Raw genomic sequence first — 23,663 nt, 5'->3', positions numbered from 1 at the left:
CCTCACGACTCGACTACTGTAATAGCCTCCTGTATGGTCTTCCCTCCTCCCATCTACAAAAACTACAATACGTACAGAACTCTGCTGCCCGGCTACTCACCCACTCCCGCTCCAGAGACCACATCACCCCTGTCCTTCAACAGCTCCACTGGCTCCCCGTAAAACAGCGCATCCATTTCAAGATCCTGCTCACCACGTACAAATCCCTCAATAACCTGGCCCCCCCAATACCTCACTGACCTTCTCCAGTACTACCACCCCTCCCGCCGCCTCCGATCCTCTGACTCCAACCTCCTCACTCCCATTACTAAATCCAAGCACCGTACCTTGGGGGACCGGGCCTTTGCCATAGCCGCCCCCACCCTCTGGAACTCTCTCCCCCCACACATCCGTGCTTCTGACTCACTTCATTCATTTAAGAAACAGTTAAAAACTTACCTTTTCAAACAGGCATTCCCCATTCCACATTAATTATTCCACCTCTTCCCTTGTTGTCTGCTTGTCTTATATGTCTTTATTTTATTTTATTTATTTATATTGTCTCTCTTGTAAAGCGTCTTTGAGTTCTTGAAAAGCTATATAAAACTTAGGTATTATTATTATTATTATTATTACACTTACAATTAGGGTTGCCACCTTTGGGGCGGAGGGCTCGGCCTCTATTACCAGTTCAGACTGACCAAATGAACATAAAATTGGGACATAGGACACTGGTAAGCTCTGCCGCTGCAATCTTCTCTTCTTCCGGTGAACCTTTTTTTGGTCATAATAGTTGCGGTGGCTGTCTGTTTTTGTCTCCCTGCGTCGGGCCATACCCATTCAAACTCTGACAGTGTCACCCAGTCAGGATTGTAACTAGTATATCGTTTTTTTCAAGCTGGTGGCGTGCATGTATTTGTTCCAGCTCCTTCCTCGTCAGTCGTCTCTCCTCCCATTTCAAATGGAGACGCCAAAAGTTGGTGAAAAGAAGACCTCAGCGCGGAGTACATCGGTCAATTCAGCTTGCTGTCTCTCTTCGGTCAAGTTTCCCTCCCTGTTTGAGCCGCTTTGAGCCGAGGGCGCGCATGTGTGACATACGCATAGACAGGAAGAAAACAGAGACAATTTTAAAAAGCAGCAGAAGCACGGGGGACCTTTCTAGACTACAGAACGAGGAAATCAAATGAGGTTTTAGCATTTTCCCCAAAAAACAGGACAAATAGTGTCCCGGGAGATATTTTTATTTTCCCAGGTGAAAAAAAGAGAACAAATCTGGCAAAAACAGGACGGGTGGCAACTCTACTTACAATCTGAGATGACAGTTTCAGACACTCTGCTAGGCTAGGTAGCATTAGCAGTGGGGCGTGTTTCTTTTCCTCCATCCTAGCTAGATTAAGACAGTGACTTATATGATCATGTGCAATAACCAACTCATATGTTTACTCATCAATATGGACATTTCCTTAAAATAATAGCTGTTCAAATTCTAACATTTTGAGCTTTAACAAAGGTTAGCCAAGACTCTCTCACAAGCTAGCTTAACATGTCTCTAGCTAGTTCTCTCATTGGCCATTGGGGCGGCCGGCAATATGTTTATATTTCCGTTTCTTTCCCTGAATCTTGTGAGCACTTGTCAGCAGCTAAATGAAGGCCTTCTTGTAATGGTTGCAGCTTTGGTACAACGCCATCCCCCATCAATCAGCCTTTTTAAAAAAAAAAAAACTAGAATTGTATTTGGCTGCTGGCATTATTTTACAAGCCCGCCAGCAACCTTCAAATGTCTGAACAAAACAAAGAATCAGTGTAAGATGTTCAAAACTTTCTGTTTTGGCAAGGTTCCCAGGAATTTGACCAAGGATGACAGAAAAGTGAGAAAGTGTTGTGTCCTAACTTGCTCTTAGCCTCACTACCCCTCCAAGTACATGAAACAACTTCATAGAGTCTAATCGCCAGACATTACACTTTTCTCTTTTTTGTTTTTGTTTTGTTTTGTTAAATTTTTGGGCACTTTTGCTTTTATTGGACAGTGCAGCTGAAGAGAGACGGGGAATGTGAATCACACCTTTTTTTCTCAACTAACAGTCCAAATGGATGTATTTTATTTACAAGTTATACAAAAGATGAGTCCTTGATGAATTAAGTGGTGATAATAGCTACATTTCAGGAGCAGGGCCACACCTCAAACGCGCCTCTTCTGTTTTCCCATAAATTAAAACCTGATCATTTCCTCCTTTCTCGCTCTCGTTTCCGCATCCCTCCCTCCCTCCCTTCCCTTTCTCCTTCTGCTCCTCTTCTCCTTATCCCTAGGACCCTGAGGGGGTTTGTCGTGCCCATGTGCTATGGCGGATCCCCTAAAGCTTCCCCAAAGCGACTACAAGTTCAAAATTGATCAATACAATAATCCGTAATCAATAAACTAGCTTTCAAATTTAATTCTGTTGTTGGTGTGGTCCTTGCTAGTGAATATCCTCATCTTTGTTTTCAATCTGTAGATGCTTATCCACATACAAATACTAAGCCCACATACTGTGGCATGTGTATGTGTGGTATTTACCATCTTGATCCGTCTACTTGGCAAACACCACCATTGGCTAGCAAACAACGGTCTATGCACACCGTCCAGAGTAACATTTGTGATCTTGGATCCTTGATTATAATCTTCAGCGATAAAGGATTAATCTGTTAACAGAGACACTTAAACCCAAGGGAAACTTTGAAGCAGAGAAAAAAAACACTTGTAGGACAAGCCTTTTAATTCTTAGAAACCTGCGTTCACTCCACTTCTGTCATATCTAGATCTAAGAGTGCTTTTGTTTTGTGTTCACAGTGTCTGTGATTTGTCACCTTGGCCGCACTAGGAGAGCAGACGGACTCCAGTGGAGGGAAATCAGCGGCTGTGTTTCCCTCCCTCCCTGTTCTCCCCCCCTCTCTGCTCCCTCCCGCCTCTGTGAATGATTGAAGCCATGCCCATTGTGTCAGCTAGCACAGGTACAGCCACACATATGCTCTGGCCACTTGTTCGCCCACTCTCTCTGGAGCTTTATATGTGCTTATTAATAATTCAAGTGCTGTTATGACAAGCCGGAGCTTATGGCACATGATACATACATTCATTGCCAGAAAAACGGAGTAGAAAAAAGGTATGACATCAGACGAGGGAAGCTGTGGTTGATTAGGCCTCATGTGGATGCTTCTGACCTCAAATGTTGTCATTATCCTCAGAGTTTAAAAAGGCTAATATGAGAAACAAGCTAAGTTTGTACTGCTTCCACTTTTAATAACAGTAACACATAATAATTAGTTTTGCCAGTCAAGGTGTTTTTTTTAACCTTTATGATGATATAAAATATTTTGGGTAAATTTATTGTTGATTCTTTCAAACCAGACAAAAGCTCCTATTTTAAAGAGTGGCTTTATATATTCATTCATTTATGTTCATGAGAAAAGAGATGAGTGTTTAACTGAGTACTGTTTACATACCTGCTGTTTTCTGATGATTGGATTATTCATAGGGCTGCATGAGACTCTGGCCCTGCTCACCTCTCAGCTCCACCCCGATGCAAACCATAAAGAGGACCTGGTCTTCCTCAAAGATGTGTTCAGTGAGAAAAGCCTGGGTTACCTCATGAAGGTACAGCAGAAACTGTTTGTCAGCGCAGAAATGACTTCTTCGGCATGAAAACTAAAATGATTCAAAAAAGAAACAAACAAAAAAAGAAGCTTTGCATCAAATGAAATGTTTCCAATAGCTTCCAGGTTACAGACATACATATATAACAATGTTATCAGGCTGTCCACAACTTGTTTACAATGTAATACTTGTGTCTCTCTGTTTTTTTATCAGAATTTATTGATTTTATTCCTGGAAAATCCTGCTTTGTCCATCAAATGGCAGCAAATATGATGCTTTACTTTGTATTAGTCAATGTTTGTGTTTTGTTTGATCTAAAATCCAGATCCATGACAAACTGAGGCAGTATGAGAAACACAGCCCGACTCCAGTCCTCCACAGTGCCTCCTATCTGGCAGAGGATGTAGGTGCAATCTCTCTCAGTAATTCACAGCTACAGTAAATATTGAACTACAACCCGATTCGATTCAAAGTATAAGGAAAAATTGTATATTCAAGCAACATTTGACTTTCTGGTTCAAACCTTCAGCTGGCAGACGAGCTTCAGAATGGACCCCTGGAGGAGGACGAGAGAGAGCTCCTTCTCCTGCTGAGCACTCCTCACCTCAAGGTACACACCACTGACTGACATGGATGACGAGTCTCGATATCCCCTGAGCAGAAAGAAGCATGATAAACCAAACTAATGACAGAGACCATTTCATGTGCATTTTAATTTTAGAGTTTGACCATAGACTGTATAAAATATGGACGTAGTATCCATGACGTCACCCATCTGTTTCTGAAGCACTGTTTTGAGGCCAATCATCGTCGGCAGCCATATTGCTGCTGTGGAGCAAGTGTGACGTAAAGAGGGGGGCTTTGAGCCTCCTAGCCAACAGCTACAGTGTTCCCGCCTGTCAATCAAGTCAGCTGTGCCTCTCATTGGAAGACTCGTAATCTCAATATCTTCCAAATTGCCACGTTAGAAAAAAATTCACCCCCTGTACAGTGTGTGCCGATCGAGAAATGAGCTATCCAGACTACCCTCGTCTTTTGTACCAGGCTGCAAACATGTTTATTTCTGCTGTAAAGATCGTCTTTTTTGAATTGGTGTGTATGTGGTAACTGCAGTTCTTAACACTTCTGCATTGGACTCAGATTTTTAGACCAGAGGTTGCCACTTACGTGCCCTTTCTGTAAAAAAAAAAAGGAAGCAGACTTTTTTAACCTACACTGCAGCTAGTGAGTGAGGAGCTCTATGGCTTCATTTTTGGGAAACTGCTATGTCATCTATCTTGTGACACAGTTGGTAGTAGACACATAAACACACACATACATATATTGCGTCTTTTATATTGACATCATCTCTTCTTTCTTCCTAATGTTTGATCTCTTTAATGTCACTGTGTGTCAGCGTTCCCCCCTGAGCTGCTCTAATTTTCCTCTAAGTTGATCATCTATTACATAACACAGGCATCAGAACCGTCTGTACCAATCCCCCCCTCTCCCCTAGGCGCAGAAGAGGCTGCCTAATTACTCTTATCAAGTGATTACATTTAATTTATTGGCTGTCTAGGGAGCAGGAAGGGATGATGGCTGTGAAACTGGAACACTCATTCTCAAGCAGCAAGAAGAAGGAAGCTCCTTTTTCTATTTCTTATCCCCCGGATTTAGCTTTGTTCTGTTTTCTGAGTTTTTTATTTTCTTGGTTTTTTTTTTTTTTTTGTTGTTGTTGTTGTTGGATTCTTGAATCTCACTCTTATGTGCATTTGCTTGTGCATCTCTTGTGAAGGCGGTGCTGTCGGCCCACGACACTGTGGCTCAAAAGAACTTCGACCCAGTGCTGCCGCCACTGCCAGACGATCTGGACGATGACGTGGAGGAAGAGTCGGTCAAGATTGTGCGCCTGGTGAAGAACAAGGAGCCCCTGGTGGGTTCAGTCTCAGAGACCTGAAGATTTAATAAAATAAAAGCTCAGCCTTCCCTCGACAGCTATTCTTATGCTTTCAAGTGAGGCTTTAAAACTCCATTTACTCTGATGGAAAAGCTTTGAGACTTAAGAGACTTCAAGGGTGAGAATTTCTCTCTGTTTGATGCCTTGAAAAAATATTCTCTAGGGAAACCTCCGGGCAAAGAGCAAGGTTTGAAGTGTCATGCTAACATTACAGTAGATTTTATGAGTCAGTCAGAATGTAATTGTAAACTAAAACCTGGATGTGTGTCTCATAATATCATCAGTTGTGTCTCTTCCCTCAGGGAGCGACTATACGCCGGGATGAGGCGACAGGAGCTGTGATCGTGGCCAGAATCATGAGGGGAGGGGCAGCTGACCGTAGCGGTGAGACTAAACGTGCTAACGTCACGTTGATGGTCACACAAATGTTCTGTTGTGCAATATTCTAGAAACAGATACATATAAGTTATCTGCTCCTCCTCTGACCTCCCAACCCGGACCAGGACTGTCTTGTCCCTCCTGATATACCGACAGAGAAGTGAGGGGATTACGTTGTGTAACCCCATGAACCGCTGGAGCAAATCCTTGAGATTAGTGCCACGAGATTGCATATTTTGAGATTACAAACAAGGGATGCTCCTGGCTGTTGCCATAGAAATGTGATCGACTTCAACCCAACAGATAATTTTCTAGGTTTTTGTTGTTAGGGTTAGGGTTAGAGTTGGGTCATATCTGAGCCTCAAACTCTTAAAATACTCCGTAGTAGTTCCACGTGTGTTTGGATTTTCCTATGATTTATTGTTTTTGGTTCATTGCCTTTTTTCCCTTGAACTTATTTTTTGGGCTGTTGTGGCTGTGTATGTGTTTCTAGGTCTGGTGCATGTAGGGGATGAGCTCCGAGAGGTCAATGGGAACCTGATAACACACAAAAGACCGGAGGAAATTAGTCAGATTCTGGTAAATATAACAAGCTTTTGCACAGAGCATCAAACTTGTTCATATGCTGTATTATTATTTCCACATGATTGCTGGAGTTACAGTGGATAACTTTGCTACTTTGATGTTTAAACTAGTCCCAGTCGCAGGGCTCCATCACACTGAAAATTATTCCAGCTATTGCAGAAGAAGACCGGCTGAAAGAGAGCAGGGTAAGCACTTTTTATGAAGTCGGTTTGCTCCTGAAAGAGCCAACAAAATATGGAAAAGAGGTCTATTGAAACAGTTAGTTGATGTTTTTAATAATTTGTCTGATGTCGGTTCTTATGATGAAGTGCACCCATTCTCTACAGGGTGATTATTTTTTGAGAAATGGGCTTATTTACTTTCTTTCTGGGTTAGATGACACCACTCTCATACATGTCTATTCAGTACAAGGCTTCAGCCAATGTTCAATTAGCTTGTTAGGAGGTAACCGCTACCCTGGCTCTGTCTAAAAGTAGCACGATCCACATTCTTACACATTTAATAAGCCTAATTAAACTGAAAATTCTAAAGTTGTAGATCACACATACCGGCTACACGTAAAGGCTGTGACATTTTCATGCAACTCTCCAGGAAGACATTCAGTGTTGCTTTCTGTTGAAAACATGAAAAGTAGCAGAAGATTTTGAATTAACATTGCCTCTGTTTTAAGACTCACATATGCCTAATTGAGATCATAATTAGAACGTGAATGTTGATTGGTTGTTTTTAAAAACAGCCGGAGTGCCCATATTATATTAGGCCTTCCTTGAACCACGTCTGAAGCGTTCTGTTTTCTTCAAAGTTCACTCAATGTCACATTTGGTTAATTTATACCAAAACTGATGAATGAATTCAACAGTGTCCTGTTTTACGGAGGATGCTCTGGTAATTTTGAGTGGGAGCATTGACTTCTTGTGGAGCCAGGCTACCTTTATTCTAGTTAAATTTTATTTTATTTTATTTTCAACTCTTATCCTTATCCTTTTTAAATCTATTTTAACTATTTGTATTCTAATTTTGATGCTTTAACTTATTTTACTTACACATATTTTATTGTTGGTGTGTATTGGTCTCTATATATTTTTTTTTTAATTTTGATGCTTTAACTTATTTTAATTACACATATTGTTGGTGTGTGTTAGTCTCTATTTTATTAATAATAATAATAATAATAATAATAATAATAATAATAATAATAATAATAATAATAATAATAATAACTTCCCCTAATATGTCTTGCCATTGTTTTATTTCTGCTTCTTTCTTGTATTTCTGTAAAGCACTTTGGGTTGCATTTGATTTGTATGAAAGGTAGTATATAAATAAAGCTTGATTGATTGATTGATAGTTCCAGTTTTATTCTAAGCTATATTAGCTGGATTCCAGATTAACACTTGCAAGATATGATTGTGATCTTAATCAACTAAATGTCTATTTCTCAGCAAGTAAGCCTCACTTAAAGTCATCATTGCTTACCTGCTCCCTAAAGGTGTACCTGCGAGCTTTGTTTGACTACACGCCCTACGAGGACAAGGCCACACCCTGCCAAGAGGCTGGACTTCCTTTTAAGAGGGGGGACGTTCTTCAGGTGGTTAGTCAAGAGGATGCCACCTGGTGGCAAGCCAAGAGGGTGGGCGACTGCAATCTGCGCGCTGCCCTCATCCCCTCTACACAATTCCAGGAGAGGTAGCCTACATGAAGTCTACTGTTGAAAATGTCACTATGTTCGAAAGGGTCTGAAAAATGTCTGAAAAACTGTCTTTTTTTCTGTGCAGGCGGCTGAAATACAGGATGAAAATCTCCTCTTTACCTCTTCCTGTTTCCCCCAAAGCTCCTACATGTAAGCCTGTTTCACCTCATGTCCGCTTTAACCAACAAAAGAACCATAAATGTACATGAAGCTTAGATCTGTTGCTTGTATTGACTAAATCCAATCTCGGGAAAAAGATGCAGATAGGGAGATTATGAGGAGAGAATAGGGGATCTGAGGCTAATCCTTAAAATAATACGTAATCCATCATTGCATTTTCTAATCCAATTGAAAAGTTAAACAAAACAAAGTATTTTGAGAAACAAATAATAAAAGTTAAGTCTGTTATTTTCTTGAAGCAACTCAATCTGATTTGAAGCCGAACTCCTCAACACTCGACAGGACTTAACAAAGCATTTGCAGTGTCACGTTTTCTTCAGTGTTTGGACATGCTGCCTGTTTCATTTTGTGAATATGAAGCTTTGCTTTGCTTTTGACTAAGGAAGCAGTTTGAGGAAATCAATGTGGGCTCTGGGAAAGTGAGCTTTCCTTTTAAACTTTAGGAAAATGTTTAGATTAAAACCTAAAAAATGACTGATCAGTTGATTCTGAAAAAGTATGTTTAGTTGCAGATCAATGACGTGTTTGTAAAGTGATTCCTATTCAATCAAACACAATAAATGTTTTCTTTTTTTTATAGCACAGACTGTTAAAATTTGTCCTCAATAGAATTTTTTTTTTAAATATCTAAATTTAAGGACATTCAATGAATATAAAGTTCACAAAGATCAGCCATTTCTTTAATAACTCGATGCAAAATTTGCAGGACATTCTCATTGTTCAATGTCATTTTTGTGAAGGTGTATAACACAATCATACACATCAGAAACAGAGCAGTTGTGCAGCAGTTTTAACATTTTATTACATTGACACTTTGTGTTATTCTTTGCATTGCTAACCTCAGATGATCGTGCTGAGAGAGGTACGTAGAAAAACCTTAATGTTAGACAATCCTACCTGCATTATCTACATAATATCACTGTCAGAATTTCTAAATGAAATTCTAGGAAAATCCCCCAAAAACCAAAATAAACACAAAATATGGTGCCCCCTTTTTCCTTCCACTATTTACCCCATTGTTTACCTTTTTCTAGTTATCTTGACATCCTCAACATCTTCAGTAGTTTACTACCTTAACCTCCCGTGTGTTGACATTAAGGCAGCCCCAGCATCATCCTCTCCTTATCTTACCCTGTCTTCTCTTCCTGCATGTCACCCTACAGAAGACTGTGACAGTGAGGGAGCTCTGAATGGAAAGGACGTAGGTGAGGAGGCATGATCAATAATCTATCTTCATCACTGCTACATCACATTCCTACACTGTGTGCTAAACCGTCTTTTGTTTAAGAAACTGTTCTCCAAGTGTGATAGTGTTTGTCCTGCTTTGGTTGTGGTTTGATGGTTGGGACAGGTGTCAGCCTAGAAACTTGGCCTTTATTTTTTTTTATAGAAAAGTGTTTTGAATATAGAAAAGCTCTTTGCTAGAAAGATTTCTTTGTTTCCCCACACCTGACCTGATCTACTGATGTTTTAAAGCTGGGGTTGGTAGTCTCGGAAAACCAGCATGAATTTGAATGTAGCTTTTCCTCATGACTCCGTCTAACCCCTCCCCTCCTCCCCTCGGAGCTCCTCCAAAACGACGCCCCCCCGCTCACATGCACGAGCGCCGCTGATTCTCGACCATATGATCGTGACTGATTCAAAACCGGTCCTCACCAAAACATTATCATAGTGAAAGTTAAAAACACAAACAAACATGGCTGCTGTTAGTACTCACAACTGTCATGCTAGCATTATCCAGTTGTACCAGTGACACGAGATCAGGAGAAAAGTTATAACACATATGATACTGTAACAGCTCTACTGTTTGTTAAATGTGTTCAGTGTAGATGTTCTTAATTCCTACAGTGTTGACGGTCAGTGAAGGCATCAGGAGAAGTGTAGAGTGTGTAAGCGGGAGAGAGGAGAGGAGAAGTTTTTCATTCATTCAAACATTGATTGTTGCTTTGTTGGTTGGCGTGATCACGGCCGACAGTGACCGGTTATTAAAGATCAACGTGTTCACCAATCGGCTCGTCATCACTACAGCGTCCGGACGGACGCTACAATAAATCTATATTTTCTGTAGGACTTACTGAACGTCATTAATTATTCTGCTTGTTGGTGAGAGCTTTTTAGACTCTGATCCGGACTACAGTCCTGAGCAAAGCACCTCATCAGGTCAGAGGGGACAGGCCCGAGGACGAGCGAGAGGGGCAGTCAGTAGAGTCAGGGGAAGTAGAGGCGGGAGACGGGGACTCGGAGGAGTGCACGCCGGGGAAATGTACGCGCAGGAGGAGGGCAGAACGGCTGGACGGGATTTGATTGGTTTAAAATTTGGGGAGCCAAAAAACGGTGATTGGTTGGTGTTTTCACAGGTTTACTCCGGCTGTAGATAGCAGCTTTTTTTCACTCTTTTTTAGGAACACATTATGTATTGATTGCCATCAGGACATAAAGATCATTTTAACCAGTATGACAAAAAGTGTATCTAAATCTGACTACCAACCCCAGCTTTAAGTTTGTTCTTCTGGCTTCATGGCTGCTCTTATTTGCTTTATGTGTGTTGCTTCCAAATTTTCTCAGCTTATTTAACCCTCCTGTTATGTTGCAGGTCAAATTGACTTTTCAAAGTCTATTTAATGCAATATATGCCTTCCAAACCAGTTAAATGTAGCATAAAAATCTGGGCAGCATGTGACAGAAGAGGAGTCGTGTTGATTTATCAACATCACTTCATAAAAATAAAGATATTCAAAATTTTAAATAAAACAAACAAAAATCTTTGTCATGTCAAACTATTGTATTTATATTTAGGGCTTTCCAATGTACATTAAAAAAAGTTTTAACATGAATCTTAATGAAAAACAAGTGAGTGATCCTCACTGAACCATGATCTGGGAGAATTAAAGAACACCAGTGGACTAAATCTAGATTTAAATGGTTAGTAATGGAGTTAAAATTAAAAAAAATGTGTATTGGGATTTTTTGGGGTTCTGACACTTTTGGATAATTGAATATGTCCCGGGTCAAATTGACCAAGGATGATTATTGCTGTTCCAGAGAAACGAACATAACAGGAGGGTTAATCAAAATTTGATAAGACATCTTTTATACACCTATTTAAAAAAAAACAAGCAGTAGATTTACACAAGATTTACTCCCTTTACAGTATGTGCTATGTTATTAGTTCAGAAATAACATATAAGACTTTTCTAGTAGTTTAAACAGATATTAAAATTCTTAAGAAAACACTCACCAAACAGTCAAAATTGAGCACGATCTATTCAACATGGTGAAACATAGGATCAAACAGACTACGGTCTTCATATGAATAGAAAGGTCGGCAGGTTTAACCTGACACAGCCTACATACAACTTTATCTCCATTTTCTAGATCAAAATACTGCCACAACCGTGACATGCAATGAGACGCCATCTGTCATATGTATTTGTTGACATGTGATTAGTTGAGCATCATAGCATTATGGCTTCAGCCTTTAACTTGAGCTACTGCTCCGGCTAGTGGTCAGAGCTGTGCTACATTTTAGATCAGGCATGTCCAAAGTATGGCCCAAGGTCCATTTATTTATGGCCCCAAGCTTCCAACTTAAATTCTATTATTTATAGCAAAGAAATGAATCACCTTCTGAATCATCCTTACATTTCTTTCAAGCGCACAAACAAAACTAAAGTCAATCCAGAAACGTCTCAAAAAGCTTCATATGGACTACCTGTCTCAAGCCAAAGCACTGGGAATTCTGCAAGACAGCAATAAAGAAGAAACACAAGAACTCTTGAAGCTAACAGGTTTTAAAATAATGTTTGTATCATGATGTGAAAATGTTCTTGATGAACACTAAAAGTTCAGCAGACACAAAAGAGGACACAAGACAAGATCAAAATTGTGAAATTGAAAATAATTATTTAGTTCTTAAAATGTTGTCTGCTGGTCAGAAAAGTCTTAAAAACAACATGACGAAGAAGTGTGATGAAATCCAGATCGTGATCCTGCCATAGGAAAATAATGATACAATATTTTTCCCACATTGCCCGACCCTCATGAAAAACATTTTCCTCCTACTGTTCTATTGAGAAAAAAAATTAATCTTCTTATTAAATAGAAATTTTATATATAACTTTTATGATTCCTAAGTCTCAGTAGGAGTCACTGGCCCTGAGGTATTCTGACAACATCATATGTGGCCCTCTTTGAAAAAAGTTTGGACACCCCTATTTTAGATACAACATTTGACTGTAATTTTGAGCTTACTTATACAAACTGTAATGATTAGTTTTAAAGATTAGTAATTCTGTTGCTGACGAGGGTGAAAACATGTTATCATTTAGTAGACTAAAAGCGTACATTCCAAATCTCTACCATTGATTGACTGATTGATTCCCAAACTATACATGGGGCCCAAAGCATAATCCTCTACCTTCTCCCCCTGAAATGACAACATTTTCTCTTATGTCGAGAAATATCCCCAAATTTAGCCCATGGATTCAAAGACTCTTTATTTTCACATGAATGTTTCCCAGTGGGTACATTTTTGGTGACCTTCCTCTGGCCCTGATATAAGACTGAAAGCGTAGAACTGGTTAAATTCCCTGACTTCTTTTTCTCAATTATAATAAGATCTGGGTAAAATGTTCATGTTGTGATCAGGAATAATTGTTATGCATTTTATAATACCCAAACATTTTCTGTAGAGCCATTGCCAGCTCAAAATGTCATACTTGTTAGCATGCTAATGGATGAACTTCATAAGAATTGCCTAGTAAACACCATTAACTTAATATTGCAGAGCACACCATGACCAGCATTCAGCTTTGTGTGCTCTATTGGTGCACATTGATGTAAAGCTTTCTTGTTTTTTCACAGCATACTAAATGCAAAATGTAGACGAAAGGTAATTTAGTGAAATTATAGGATTGCTTTTCTCTCAACAAGCCTCATCAAGAAGAAATTCAAGTTTTTGTAAATTGAAACAATCATGAGGATTTCTTTTGAATTGAACGGTTTGATGATTTGATAATAGCTGCTTCTCTATCTGTTAACTCATCAGTATTATATGTAGAAGGCCTTTTGTTGTTGCTGTTTGTTTATGGCCTTGCTTTGTGTAAAAGGCTCTGCACTCCGTGTGTGTGGACTCTGGCAGGCTCTTTGTGCGGTGACCTACAGCCGCTGAGCTTCTCACAGCATCTCTGTGTCACATTATGACAGCTCACTTATTGTTATTTGCTTTATGCTACATGCTAAAGGTGCTCTGTCTGTGTTTTGTAAAGAGGTAGACACAGCATGCATGGCTGCTAAGCTTCTATTCTGTCTATAAGATCTAATCTGGTTGAATGACTGGTCTAATACGAGCTGTAGTCTCTCCCAAGAGTAAGGCCGCCCCTGTCTTCTGTGGCCAAGCTTTCTCATGGGATTTTTACTCAGGTACTCTTACTGATTTCTACTGGTGTTGTCCAGCGTGTCTGTGCTGTGTGGGTTTTACTCAGGGAGGGTGATAAAAATTCTTTGAGAGGGTTTGGGGGTATAAATCTCAACATTTTTATTTCCCTATCCTCAGCTGGCCTGCGGAGGAGTTTCCGAGCCAAGAAAGATCGCCTGGGGTCACCAGGAGATCCACACACTCCAGATGCCTATCATACAGAGTTCCTGATTTATGAAGAAGTAACACAGTATCTGCCCCGCCCTGGAGACAGACCACGTCTTATAGTACTGATAGGTAGGTTCACTGTGGAGTTTGGTAACAATAAAGAAGCAGTAGTACACAAGTTGTTTTAAAAAGTAGTCGTACCAGGAGATGGGGGGTTCAGTGGCCATGCAGCTCTGCTGAGGGTCCTGCTTCTTGTTGCAAAGAAAGTCATCACAGTCTAGTTAATGCCACAACTCCCCACGGCCACACAGTGGAAGAACAAATTGAAGGACATTTTTTATGGAGAGTATAACTGCAAGATTGCAGTTAAAAACTGATCTTTTCCGGATAATGTGGGCGACTGTTGCTTCATTTTATTTTGGCTAACTCTCTGACGGGCTGATTTGTGATATAAATAAATATATATATTTTTTTATTTGACTTATTTTTCTTTGAAGTTTACTGTGAGGATTATTATTATTACCCTAATTACTATTTAAACATTTATTTATATATATATGTATTTTTTTTAATTGGGGGTGTTAATCATTAAAATCTTCATATTATTATTATTTTGTATGTTTATATTTACTTATTTTTAATTTTGTACTATATTTAATTATTTTTATTTATCTATCTTTAATATGGACAAGGTGTTTTCAAAAACCCTGTATTTTTTTGCCTCTGAGTCTGATGGCTGCTTTTTTGTTTTTTGTGATGTTGGCTGAGTCTAATAAAAATGTAAAAAAAAAAAAAAGAAAAGTAGTTGTGATTAGTGACAAAAGAAGAGACGTTTGATATCTCTTTAAAAACACTCTCAATTTTTATGCGAGTACAAGCTTTTAGTCTGGTTGTTTACACTCCGATGTTTTCTAACGGTTTGTTCAATTTTAATTCTCTTTTGATTCGCTCACAGGTTCCCTCGGAGCTCGGCTCACAGAGCTCAAACAGAAGGTGATCACTGAAAATCCTAGACGTTACGGTTTGGCCGTGCCTCGTAAGTTTTTTTTCTTTGGGACTTTTCAACCTCTGGATGTTTGTTATGCAAACCTGCACCAAAACAAATTACTGCCACTTGCACCTTCTTGGATTTGCAAGGGATTACATACAGCATTTCACTCTCATATTAAGGAAGGTAAACCCTTTGAAATAAGGATACAAAAAGAATATATAAATACTGTGTAAGTCAAAGAGAATGATGATTTTCTGCAGAATTAATGTAAGGTGCCACTGACATTGCTGATGAATTTTATTTTCTTCATGCATAGATTTATAACCATCAAAAAATGTAATACCACAAATAAAAGCTGATTTAATGAAAGTTTGCCTGAAGCTTATACTGCATACTATCCTGCTGTCAGATGGGCCAATCAAATACATGAGGCAGAATTCATCATGACTCATGCATTAGTAAAGCATGCGTCTTGTAACCTTATTAAATAAAGTGTTCCACAAAAAAATAAATAAACAAAGCACTCAGTAATGATCTGTTCCTGCTTCCTGTGTTCAAAAATGTGGCCTGTAGACACCACTCGAGCCAGGAAGAGTCACGAGAGAGAGGGAGTGGAGTATCACTTCATCTCTAAAGCTGCTTTCGAGGCCGATATCCAAAACGGCAAGTGAGTACAGACACTGAAAACAATCTCATGTAGAGACGTGAGAAAAGCAGCAACTTCATGAGTAGAATCTGTACTTTTCCAAGTTATTGCTTTCTGTTAGCTGTCCTTTCAACCACTACATATCTGCTATCCTTCATTTTTCTGAATAATTCATAACTGTGCTGAATTCATGCAGATTTATTGAGTTTGGGGAGTATAAAGAAAATCTGTACGGCACCCGTTTGGAGTCCATTCAGAGAGTGTTGGATCAACACAAGCTGTGTCTGGTGGACGTGCAGCCAGAGGTTTGTATCTTATCTTGCATTCAGTGCTTCCAAACACATTTTTTTTTATTACGGGTGTATTATCTGTGAAATACCTGTACTTCATATTCAATACACGTACCAGGACTTGTACAGACATATGGACAGGGATTGGATTCTTCCCTCTATTCACTGACCAGTGCGTTCTGTTTGAACACCAACTGGAGTACATTGCCAAAGCAGAGGCTAAATCTCCATTTCATGTTTGGTTACATGACAGTTAGATCGTGGTTTTTAAGGTCTTACTTGTCAAATTTAAAGCATAACTAAGCCGGGCTTAAGTTTAGAATGCAAAGTATTTAAGTCCTTTGTAACTCGGGGGATTTTGAATTCAGGACTGATTTAATCGGCTTATACAGTATGTCCCCTTATTTTTCCTCCTCTCTTGTGTCTTTTGTAGGTTGATTGTAGTGGATTTCTTAGTGTTGTAGTACTTGAGACCAGTCTTGGTCTCGAGGCCGCCTATTTCAGATCTCTGTCTCATCTCAGAATGGAAAGCATTTTTACTCTTTCTTGTCTCGGTCTCGGACTGTGCGGACTCTGTATTTTATATCAAGACCACCACGGATGCACTCTGTGTGTGTCCCTGTCATTACTGTGATAAGAGAAAAATGAAACTTAAGGAGTCAAAAGTCTCTCACAGCGTGTCAAAAGAAAGGCAACAAAGACAAAACCAAACCTTGTTTGTTGCTGTCAATTGAATTTAAAGCAAACCTAAATAAAATAAACAGAAGTCTTTTAGTTTGTTAACTCTCATGACGATTTTTGATTGATATATATGGTCTTGGTCTTGTCTTGGTCTTGACTCGGTCTCGATCCCTAAATGTCTTGGTCTTGTCTTGGTTTTGGTGCACTCTAGTCTCGGACATGTCTTGGTCTTGGTTAGTGTGGTCTTGACTACAACACTAGGATGTCTGTGTTGTCATTGTTAAGGAGCTCAGTTTAGTTTTTTTGAGTAAAATGTGCATTTAAAATACCTTTGAGTGATTAAAAATCCAGTTATAGATATTGTGATTGACAACTTGTTGGCTTAACCTCCTGTTAGTCTTTTCTCAAGTATCCTGTTAATTAATGATGTCTGTTTTTCCCCACATTCAGGCACTGAAGACTCTCCGCACTTCTGAGTTCAAACCGTACGTCATCTTTGTAAGGCTTCGAATTCTCGACAGTAAAAGGAAACTGCTCGGCTCCTCTTCCTCACTCAGCTCAGGGATCACGGTGAGTAACAGCAGGAAACTTTATTGTCTAATTACAGCAATTTATGCAACAATGTGTTCTGACCAAGTTGATGAGAAGATTCATGAGTCATGATAGAGTACAGCAGCACTGAACTATTAGTGTTGGTGTTGCGTAATAATAAAGTAGTCGGTTGTTTTCTTGCTGCTAAATGATGTACACATGGTTGAGCTCATATTCAGGATGAGCTGTGATGATCTTCACGACTCAGTCTTGTACCAGTTACCAAATCATAGCTGTGCTCTCGTGATGTTGCTCGGATGAAGAATATGAGTCTGTGTATGATTCCTCTTCTTCACCAGGAGGACGACCTACAGGAAATGAAGATGTCAGCTGAGAGGATGGACGATTGCTACGGCCATATGGTGGATTACGTCTTGGTGAAAGAGGACCCAGTCAGTGCCTTAGCTGAGCTCCAGATCATACTGGAGAGGGTGCAGGTGGAGCCTCAGTGGGTGCCTGTGTCTTGGGTGAGGAGCTAACTGAGCTGGACTGGTTCAGGTTTGGACCAGTACACCACTGCATGTGGAGGGCAGATCAAACTGCGGGTGTTGGAGTGATCCAGAGTTTACTGCCATAATTAAACACAATATCAGGTTTGTGATAACTGGCTGAGGCAAGTCAGTGTAAGAACAACTGCAGAGACTGAAAGCTGCTTTTCAATCAGTCTAAACATCAAGCGAGCCTATGTGTTAGATTCTTCAGTGTTTAAACCAACTGTGTATCTGTAAGTGTACATCGGCAGTATAACCGCTCTGACACGCATGTCATACATGCATGTAGGACCAAGTTCCTAAAGCAAGCCGTAGTCAGAAGCCTACACTCAGTATGATCTATAATGTGAGACGTCTCTTGTTATAGCAGCTAATAATGTGAAGTGCCATATCCAGCATTAATTGTAAAAAGAATGAATAAACCTCATGCTGGAGACTGTACCTCTGTTAACGTTACGTGAAAGTCTGAAACGTGTTCGATTTATCTGATGAACTGAGAAATAAAACTCAAGAGCCATCGAGTCATTTTGTGGGGAAAACCTTTTACTTTAGTATGACTGAAGCAACAATTATAAACCAAACCATTAACAAAAGAAAAAAATATACATGTTTGCATCGTGTGCAGGAACACACGAAGGCCTTTCACTTCCACAGCTTCTTGATGGACATGTTCTTCTCGCTGTCCTTCTGCATCACCTGGAGAGGAGAGCAGAACAATGTTATTGAAAAGTGACACACACGTTTTATATGAGTGTGTGAAACATGCCACCAATAAAAGGAGGTTCAAGATGTTTGACAAGACATGAAGGAGTTGCCAAAATGTAAGATATTCCTGAGCCAGGATACACAGTTCAGGGTAAAACAACAACAGCAACACACAAACCTTTGCCACGGCCATCTCAAAGTCCTCCTGGGTGACGTGAACTCTCCTCTCTCTCAGGGCGTACATCCCTGCTTCTGTGCAAACACCCTAAAAAAAACAACAATGTGAGCATTTTGCAAGGATAATCTATTTACATGCAGGATGTGTGTGATTGGGTGTACATTAGTAGATTTTTGTTCAAGTTCTACCTTGGTATTCTACAACCTCTCACATTGGGCCTCATTCACTAACAGTGCGTACAAATGTTTGGAGCACAAATCTGGGATTCATAAATTCTTACTTGAATTTGTTCTTACACTGCAAACAAATATAGAACTTCCTCAGACCATGCGTACGCACAAATGATGATGATCAACTTTCTAAAAACTGTAAACACATACTATTTTAACTAAATGCATGACATATTTAAACTACTTTCAGTAAAAGAAAAAAAGCCAGATGACTGTCATATAGTCACCTTCAAAAAGAAAGGCAGAAAACTCATCACATTTTCTATTTCAGGTTTTATTTCAAGGTTAGCTACTATTTTTTGTCAATATTTTTTTATTATAATGGGTAAAATGTACTATTTTAGACAACTTAAAAAAAAACATTCTTGAAGACATCTCCCGACCCCCACTTTGGGAACCCGTGCTCTAAGAAACGGATGGCTAGTTGGTGAGCAGATTTTATGTTATATTTATCTTAAGTCTATATCCTGTTTATTCTAAAATGTTGTTGTTTTTACATGAGATATGGCCTTAAAGCCTGGCCAATGAGTCCATGTGTGAGAATGATTCTGATTCACTTATATATGCATGGTGTGAGAACAAAATTGTCTGGTGCGCACGCGTCACGAATCTGATGGTGACTTTGCGTATGCACATATTTTATGCGCAGAGTAAGAACATTTCTACGCATTTCTTAGTGAATGAGGCCCATTATGTCTAAAAGGTCTCATCAATCAGGTGTCCACTCACCTTAACCTCAGCGCCAGAGGCTCCAGGCATCAGCTCTGCAATCTTCCTCAGGTTAATGCCACGTGTCAGGTTCATCTTCCTGGAGTGGATCTTCAGGATGTCCAGACGGGCCTGGTGAGGCAGAATAAAAATATGCTCAAAGAAAAGCCTAATCATGACCTGATTTCCGTGCATGTTTATAGTGTGTGAATAAAGTACCTCCTCATTTGGAGGGGGGAACTCAATCTTCCTGTCAATCCTGCCAGGCCGGAGCAGAGCAGAGTCCAGGATGTCAATACGGTTTGTGGCCATGATGACCTGAAAGGAAAGAGCATTAGAGTCAAATTAAAACAAACTCACAGCCATGTACTCATGTACCTTTTCATGCATCTATACTGGAAATTAAAAACAAGTCAATCAAAATTTGAATGCCAACACTTAACCAGCACATCAATCAAACAAACTTTAGTTCCTTGTGTGTGATACCTTGATGTTCTTGGTGGCCTCGAAGCCGTCCAGCTGATTGAGCAGCTCCAGCATTGTCCTCTGCACTTCGCTGTCACCACCTGAGCCGCCCTCCAGACGAGACGACCCGATGGAATCAATCTCGTCCATGAAGATGATGGAGGGAGCGTGTTCTCTGGCCATGACGAAAAGCTCACGCACCATACGGGCACCTGTTGTAAACATTTTTATTTACAGAAGTCATTCACCCACATTGTTTTAAATACAGGTGAAACATGTTCAAATATTTGATGGCAGCATTTAGAAGAGACAAAAGGGTCTCACCCTCTCCGATGAATTTCTGGACGAGCTCAGAACCGGACACCCTGATGAAGGTGCAGTCAGTGTGGTGGGCCACAGCTCTGGCCAGCAGGGTCTTCCCTGTTCCTGGGGGACCATACAGCAGCACACCCTGCACACATTCAAAGAAGAGCAGAAATCAGATCATCTATTCTAGATCACTGTTAAAGAGATATACTTGAATTTTGGACTAGGTGGGAGGCAAAGCAAGACATTTTGATTCATAACACCAGACTCTGGGTTTCTGTGATCGTTCCCAGTGCTTTTGTACAAAGATCATTTCTAACTGTTCGGCGTTTCTGTATATACTTCATTATTCTATCTTATTTGATCTTTATTTTTTTATTTTATTCCTTCTTCTATTAATATTTTGACTTTCTTACATACCGTTTACAAGAGCTCTGTAATCACCAAATTACCCTCCATGGAATAAATAAAGTATTTCTGATTCTGATTCTGAAAGTAAAGTGCTGACAAATTTCTAAAAAGAGCGTACACTTACACAGAGAATAGTGCTTTGATTGATAGTCTAGTGTCTGTTCTAGTTCTCTAAAAAGAGTCTGAGCCGACAAGGATCCCCTGGGGCTACAACACTTATCATTGACAAGAACCTCATACAACCCTACTTCTAAAAAACTGTGCTATCCCTTTAAGATGTGGATATACAAAAATAAATAAATGTGGGTTCATACAAAGAAGTCATGCACAGAGTAGCTCTCAATGATGCCTTTGTATCTGCCATGGATTCATTCCCCCCTCTAAGAGTCAGGTGTTCACTTTTGTATTAGAAACTCAGCCTATTCTCTGAGTGAGGTCCCCTTTAAGAATCACTAGAGTAAAAAAAAAAAGGGGGGTTCTCTTGTCACTCACTCACCTTTGGCTGTGCGATACCTAAAGCCTCAAACAGCTCTGGATGCTTGACAGGCAGCTCAATCACTTCCTTGATTTCCTTGATCTGCTTATCCAGGCCTCCAATCATTTCATATGTGGAATCTGGGACCTTCTCAACCATCATGAGGGACACCAGAGGATCCACCTTGTTGGGCAGTATCTTGTGCAGGGTGTAGCTGTCATTGCGCAGAGCAACACGGCAATTTGGAGTCACCTGTTGCAGAAATGACAAGGGGAGATAATATATAAACATAACTTTCTACACATGGGCTCAAATAGGGCTTATAGGGCATGATTTTTATTGGGCATTTGCTTTGTTGATATGGTGAGAAAAACAATGAGAAAAACAAAGTAGTACATACATCATTGATGTCAATGTTCTTGTCCACATCCACGACAAATTTCCCCTCTGGATGCACCTGAAACGACGAGGAGACATGTTTATTAAAATTAAACCAATATTAAAAAAATATATGTGCAAAGTGAAAACACACCACATACCTTGACCAGCACTTTCTTTTTATCCATAACCCGGACCACTTCTCCGACATAGGACCCCTGCTCCTGAAGTAACTGCAGCTCCTCCCGAAGGAGACGCACTGGCAGACAAAAAGTAGGCTTTTAATACTGAAGCACACAACATTGTAGACTAGATTCAACTTTAAAATGAAAACATTGTACCTTTAGCGTTGAGCTCATTCCTCTGCGCCTGCAGTCGTCTCAGATTCTGGCTCTTATCATTTACTGTCAACTGTTGAGAAAGCAGGAGGTCAGAATAGACAGGGAGGCAAATGTGCAATCTGCATCCCATTAATGGTTGAAAGTTTACAGATTAAATATTAAATACATTATTTTACCTGCAACTCTTCGATCTTTGACAAGTAGTACTGTCGGAGACCTGAGCCTCCTTTACTCTCACTCATCTCCATCTGTCAAAGAAAAAACAACACCATCTTAACGAACATCAAGGGCTCCGACTGAACAACTCTTCTTACAAATGTCTTTGACACGTATATAAATGTTGTAGTTTCTCTGTGTGGTGTTGTGTGGATTAGCTTGTGACATTTGTCCTCTGTCTTTTTTTGTCATTCACCAACAATGTACCAAACACCGGAAGTGATCCGGTACCAAACGGAGTACCAGTACCAAACGTTGCTCCCTTTGGTTTCTCTCCATCCAAACAAACTAAATCACCCCTCACTCAATCACTTTCAGATCACTTCCAGTGTTCGGTACATTCCCTCTCCGTTATTAATGAATGTGCATTTGTTTCAGAAATGGTAAAAGTGTTCCGTCATTTTTAAAATTGTCTCACCGCTTGTAAAAGTGTTTTTTGATTTTGTGAATTTGTTTTCTTAAATGTAAATTTGTTTTGTTCTTGGTAAAAGTGTCTTGCTAATGTAATTTTGTTTTCTTAAATCTAAAAATGTTTTCCAACTGTCTCCAACTTTGTAAAAGTGTTTCATCTTTTGTAAATTTGTTTTGTCCTTCAGGGCCACCGTAATTACCAGCTATCAGGTAAACAGTCCACTGACTGAAGATGAGTTAGCATTAATGAAAACACTGCTTGAGCCTCCGTTTATCTAGAAAAATCCAAACTTTTGCTTTGTTTGGCCCTTCAACTGTGATAATGGAATTAGGACAATGCATATAATGAAGCATATCAGCAGTATGCTCCAATGGTAATATGTCGATTTAGCACAATAGGTAGACGTCATCCATAATCCAAAGGCAATGTTGACAAAACTTAAATGTAAATTGGTTTTGTTCTTGGTAAAAGTGTTTTGATTTTTTGATTTTATTTTCTTAAATGTACATTTGTTTTCCAAAATGTAATTTTTTCTCCAACTTTGGAAAAGTGATTCATCTTTTGTAAATTTGTTTTGTCCTTCAGGGCCACCGTAGGTAATATGTGTATGCTTGAACCTTTCCAAACTGTCAAATCCAAAGAAATGTAATGAATATTTCAAAGTTAATGGAAATTCAACGAGACTGGAACCTAAATGAAGTCAGGAAACTATCTTATCTAGAACCGCTTACATCAAAACTTCAATATAGGTATTCTTAATGTAAGGCAATAATAACAATATATTCTAAAAACACAAACAAGAAGAATAAGACTTACTTCTTCACGTTATGTTGTAAATTAAACTAGCTAACACCTACAATTGACAGCGAGTCGCAGCTAGCCCGTTAGCTGTGTTAGCTACAATGAGACAGCAAACCGGCAGAACACTCTTCATTTGCTGTTTTCAATGATGTGACAGTTCACTACTCACAACAAAGCCACACTAGCGTTACTACTCACTATTACTTTACAGAAATGACTTAAATTTAGGCAAATTATTTGATGTTTTTATATTTTTTCGCAATACAATCCACAAAACAGCAAAAAATACACCTACATGATCGATCCCGTCCACCTCCATCTTGAATTTTTTTACAACCGCTTGGGAGCGACGTATTTCCGGCCGACTTCTTCTTCGTTCTGTTG

The 23,663-nt window shown here is 39.6% G+C and overlaps 2 protein-coding genes across 6 annotated transcripts in view; one reads left to right on the top strand and one right to left on the bottom strand.

The window, feature by feature from the left end:
• The window catches only part of LOC117830003 (MAGUK p55 subfamily member 3-like), a 25,150-nt gene extending 6,972 nt beyond the window's left edge, over positions 1 to 18,178 (top strand). Inside the window, exons 2-19 of one of the 4 annotated variants that reach the window (XM_034707874.1) lie at positions 2,807 to 2,967; positions 3,492 to 3,610; positions 3,936 to 4,013; positions 4,140 to 4,220; positions 5,385 to 5,522; positions 5,849 to 5,930; positions 6,418 to 6,503; positions 6,620 to 6,694; positions 7,999 to 8,195; positions 8,285 to 8,349; positions 9,224 to 9,241; positions 9,543 to 9,584; positions 13,934 to 14,092; positions 14,919 to 14,999; positions 15,528 to 15,621; positions 15,797 to 15,905; positions 17,022 to 17,141; positions 17,462 to 18,178. In XM_034707874.1, the coding sequence (XP_034563765.1) occupies positions 2,931 to 2,967; positions 3,492 to 3,610; positions 3,936 to 4,013; positions 4,140 to 4,220; positions 5,385 to 5,522; positions 5,849 to 5,930; positions 6,418 to 6,503; positions 6,620 to 6,694; positions 7,999 to 8,195; positions 8,285 to 8,349; positions 9,224 to 9,241; positions 9,543 to 9,584; positions 13,934 to 14,092; positions 14,919 to 14,999; positions 15,528 to 15,621; positions 15,797 to 15,905; positions 17,022 to 17,141; positions 17,462 to 17,641 (1,761 nt within the window). In that variant the 5' untranslated portion in view covers positions 2,807 to 2,930 and the 3' untranslated portion in view covers positions 17,642 to 18,178. Of the gene's footprint in view, positions 1 to 2,806; positions 2,968 to 3,491; positions 3,611 to 3,935; positions 4,014 to 4,139; positions 4,221 to 5,384; positions 5,523 to 5,848; positions 5,931 to 6,417; positions 6,504 to 6,619; positions 6,695 to 7,998; positions 8,196 to 8,284; positions 8,350 to 9,223; positions 9,242 to 9,542; positions 9,585 to 13,933; positions 14,093 to 14,918; positions 15,000 to 15,527; positions 15,622 to 15,796; positions 15,906 to 17,021; positions 17,142 to 17,461 lie in introns of those variants that run through there. The other 3 variants (XM_034707875.1, XM_034707877.1, XM_034707876.1) reach the window with 3 other exon arrangements.
• Positions 18,176 to 23,663, bottom strand: psmc5 (proteasome 26S subunit, ATPase 5). Of its 2 annotated transcripts, none has more exons than XM_034707902.1 (12): positions 23,575 to 23,663; positions 22,027 to 22,098; positions 21,851 to 21,920; positions 21,671 to 21,768; positions 21,532 to 21,588; positions 21,153 to 21,383; positions 20,264 to 20,390; positions 19,961 to 20,151; positions 19,694 to 19,792; positions 19,496 to 19,606; positions 18,537 to 18,623; positions 18,176 to 18,349 (listed from the first exon to the last, which is right to left on the bottom strand). In XM_034707902.1, exons 1-12 carry the CDS (start codon positions 23,596 to 23,598, stop codon positions 18,296 to 18,298), a joined length of 1,221 nt encoding a protein of 406 aa, XP_034563793.1. In that variant the 5' UTR covers positions 23,599 to 23,663; the 3' UTR covers positions 18,176 to 18,295. The 2 variants fall into 2 exon arrangements, with proteins under 2 accessions (XP_034563793.1, XP_034563794.1); XM_034707903.1 differs by lacking the exon at positions 23,575 to 23,663 and adding an exon at positions 23,295 to 23,484.

This window comes from Notolabrus celidotus, chromosome 18, assembly GCF_009762535.1.
Source record: "Notolabrus celidotus isolate fNotCel1 chromosome 18, fNotCel1.pri, whole genome shotgun sequence".
In the NCBI taxonomy this organism is placed as follows: Eukaryota; Metazoa; Chordata; class Actinopteri; order Labriformes; family Labridae; genus Notolabrus; species Notolabrus celidotus.
Note: the sequence above shows the minus strand (reverse complement) of the source record. Positions and strands in the feature narration are given on the sequence as shown.

Bases quoted from the DNA above. Each gene is read 5' to 3' on its own strand.
- psmc5 (XM_034707902.1), bottom strand. From the start codon at position 23,598: ATGGAGGTGGACGGGATCGATCAT. The intron at 22,099-23,574 runs GTAGGTGTATTT...TTTCTTTGACAG, and splicing joins AGGTGGACGGGATCGATCAT to ATGGAGATGAGTGAGAGTAA. The intron at 21,921-22,026 runs GTAAAATAATGT...CTTTCTCAACAG, and splicing joins CAAAGATCGAAGAGTTGCAG to TTGACAGTAAATGATAAGAG.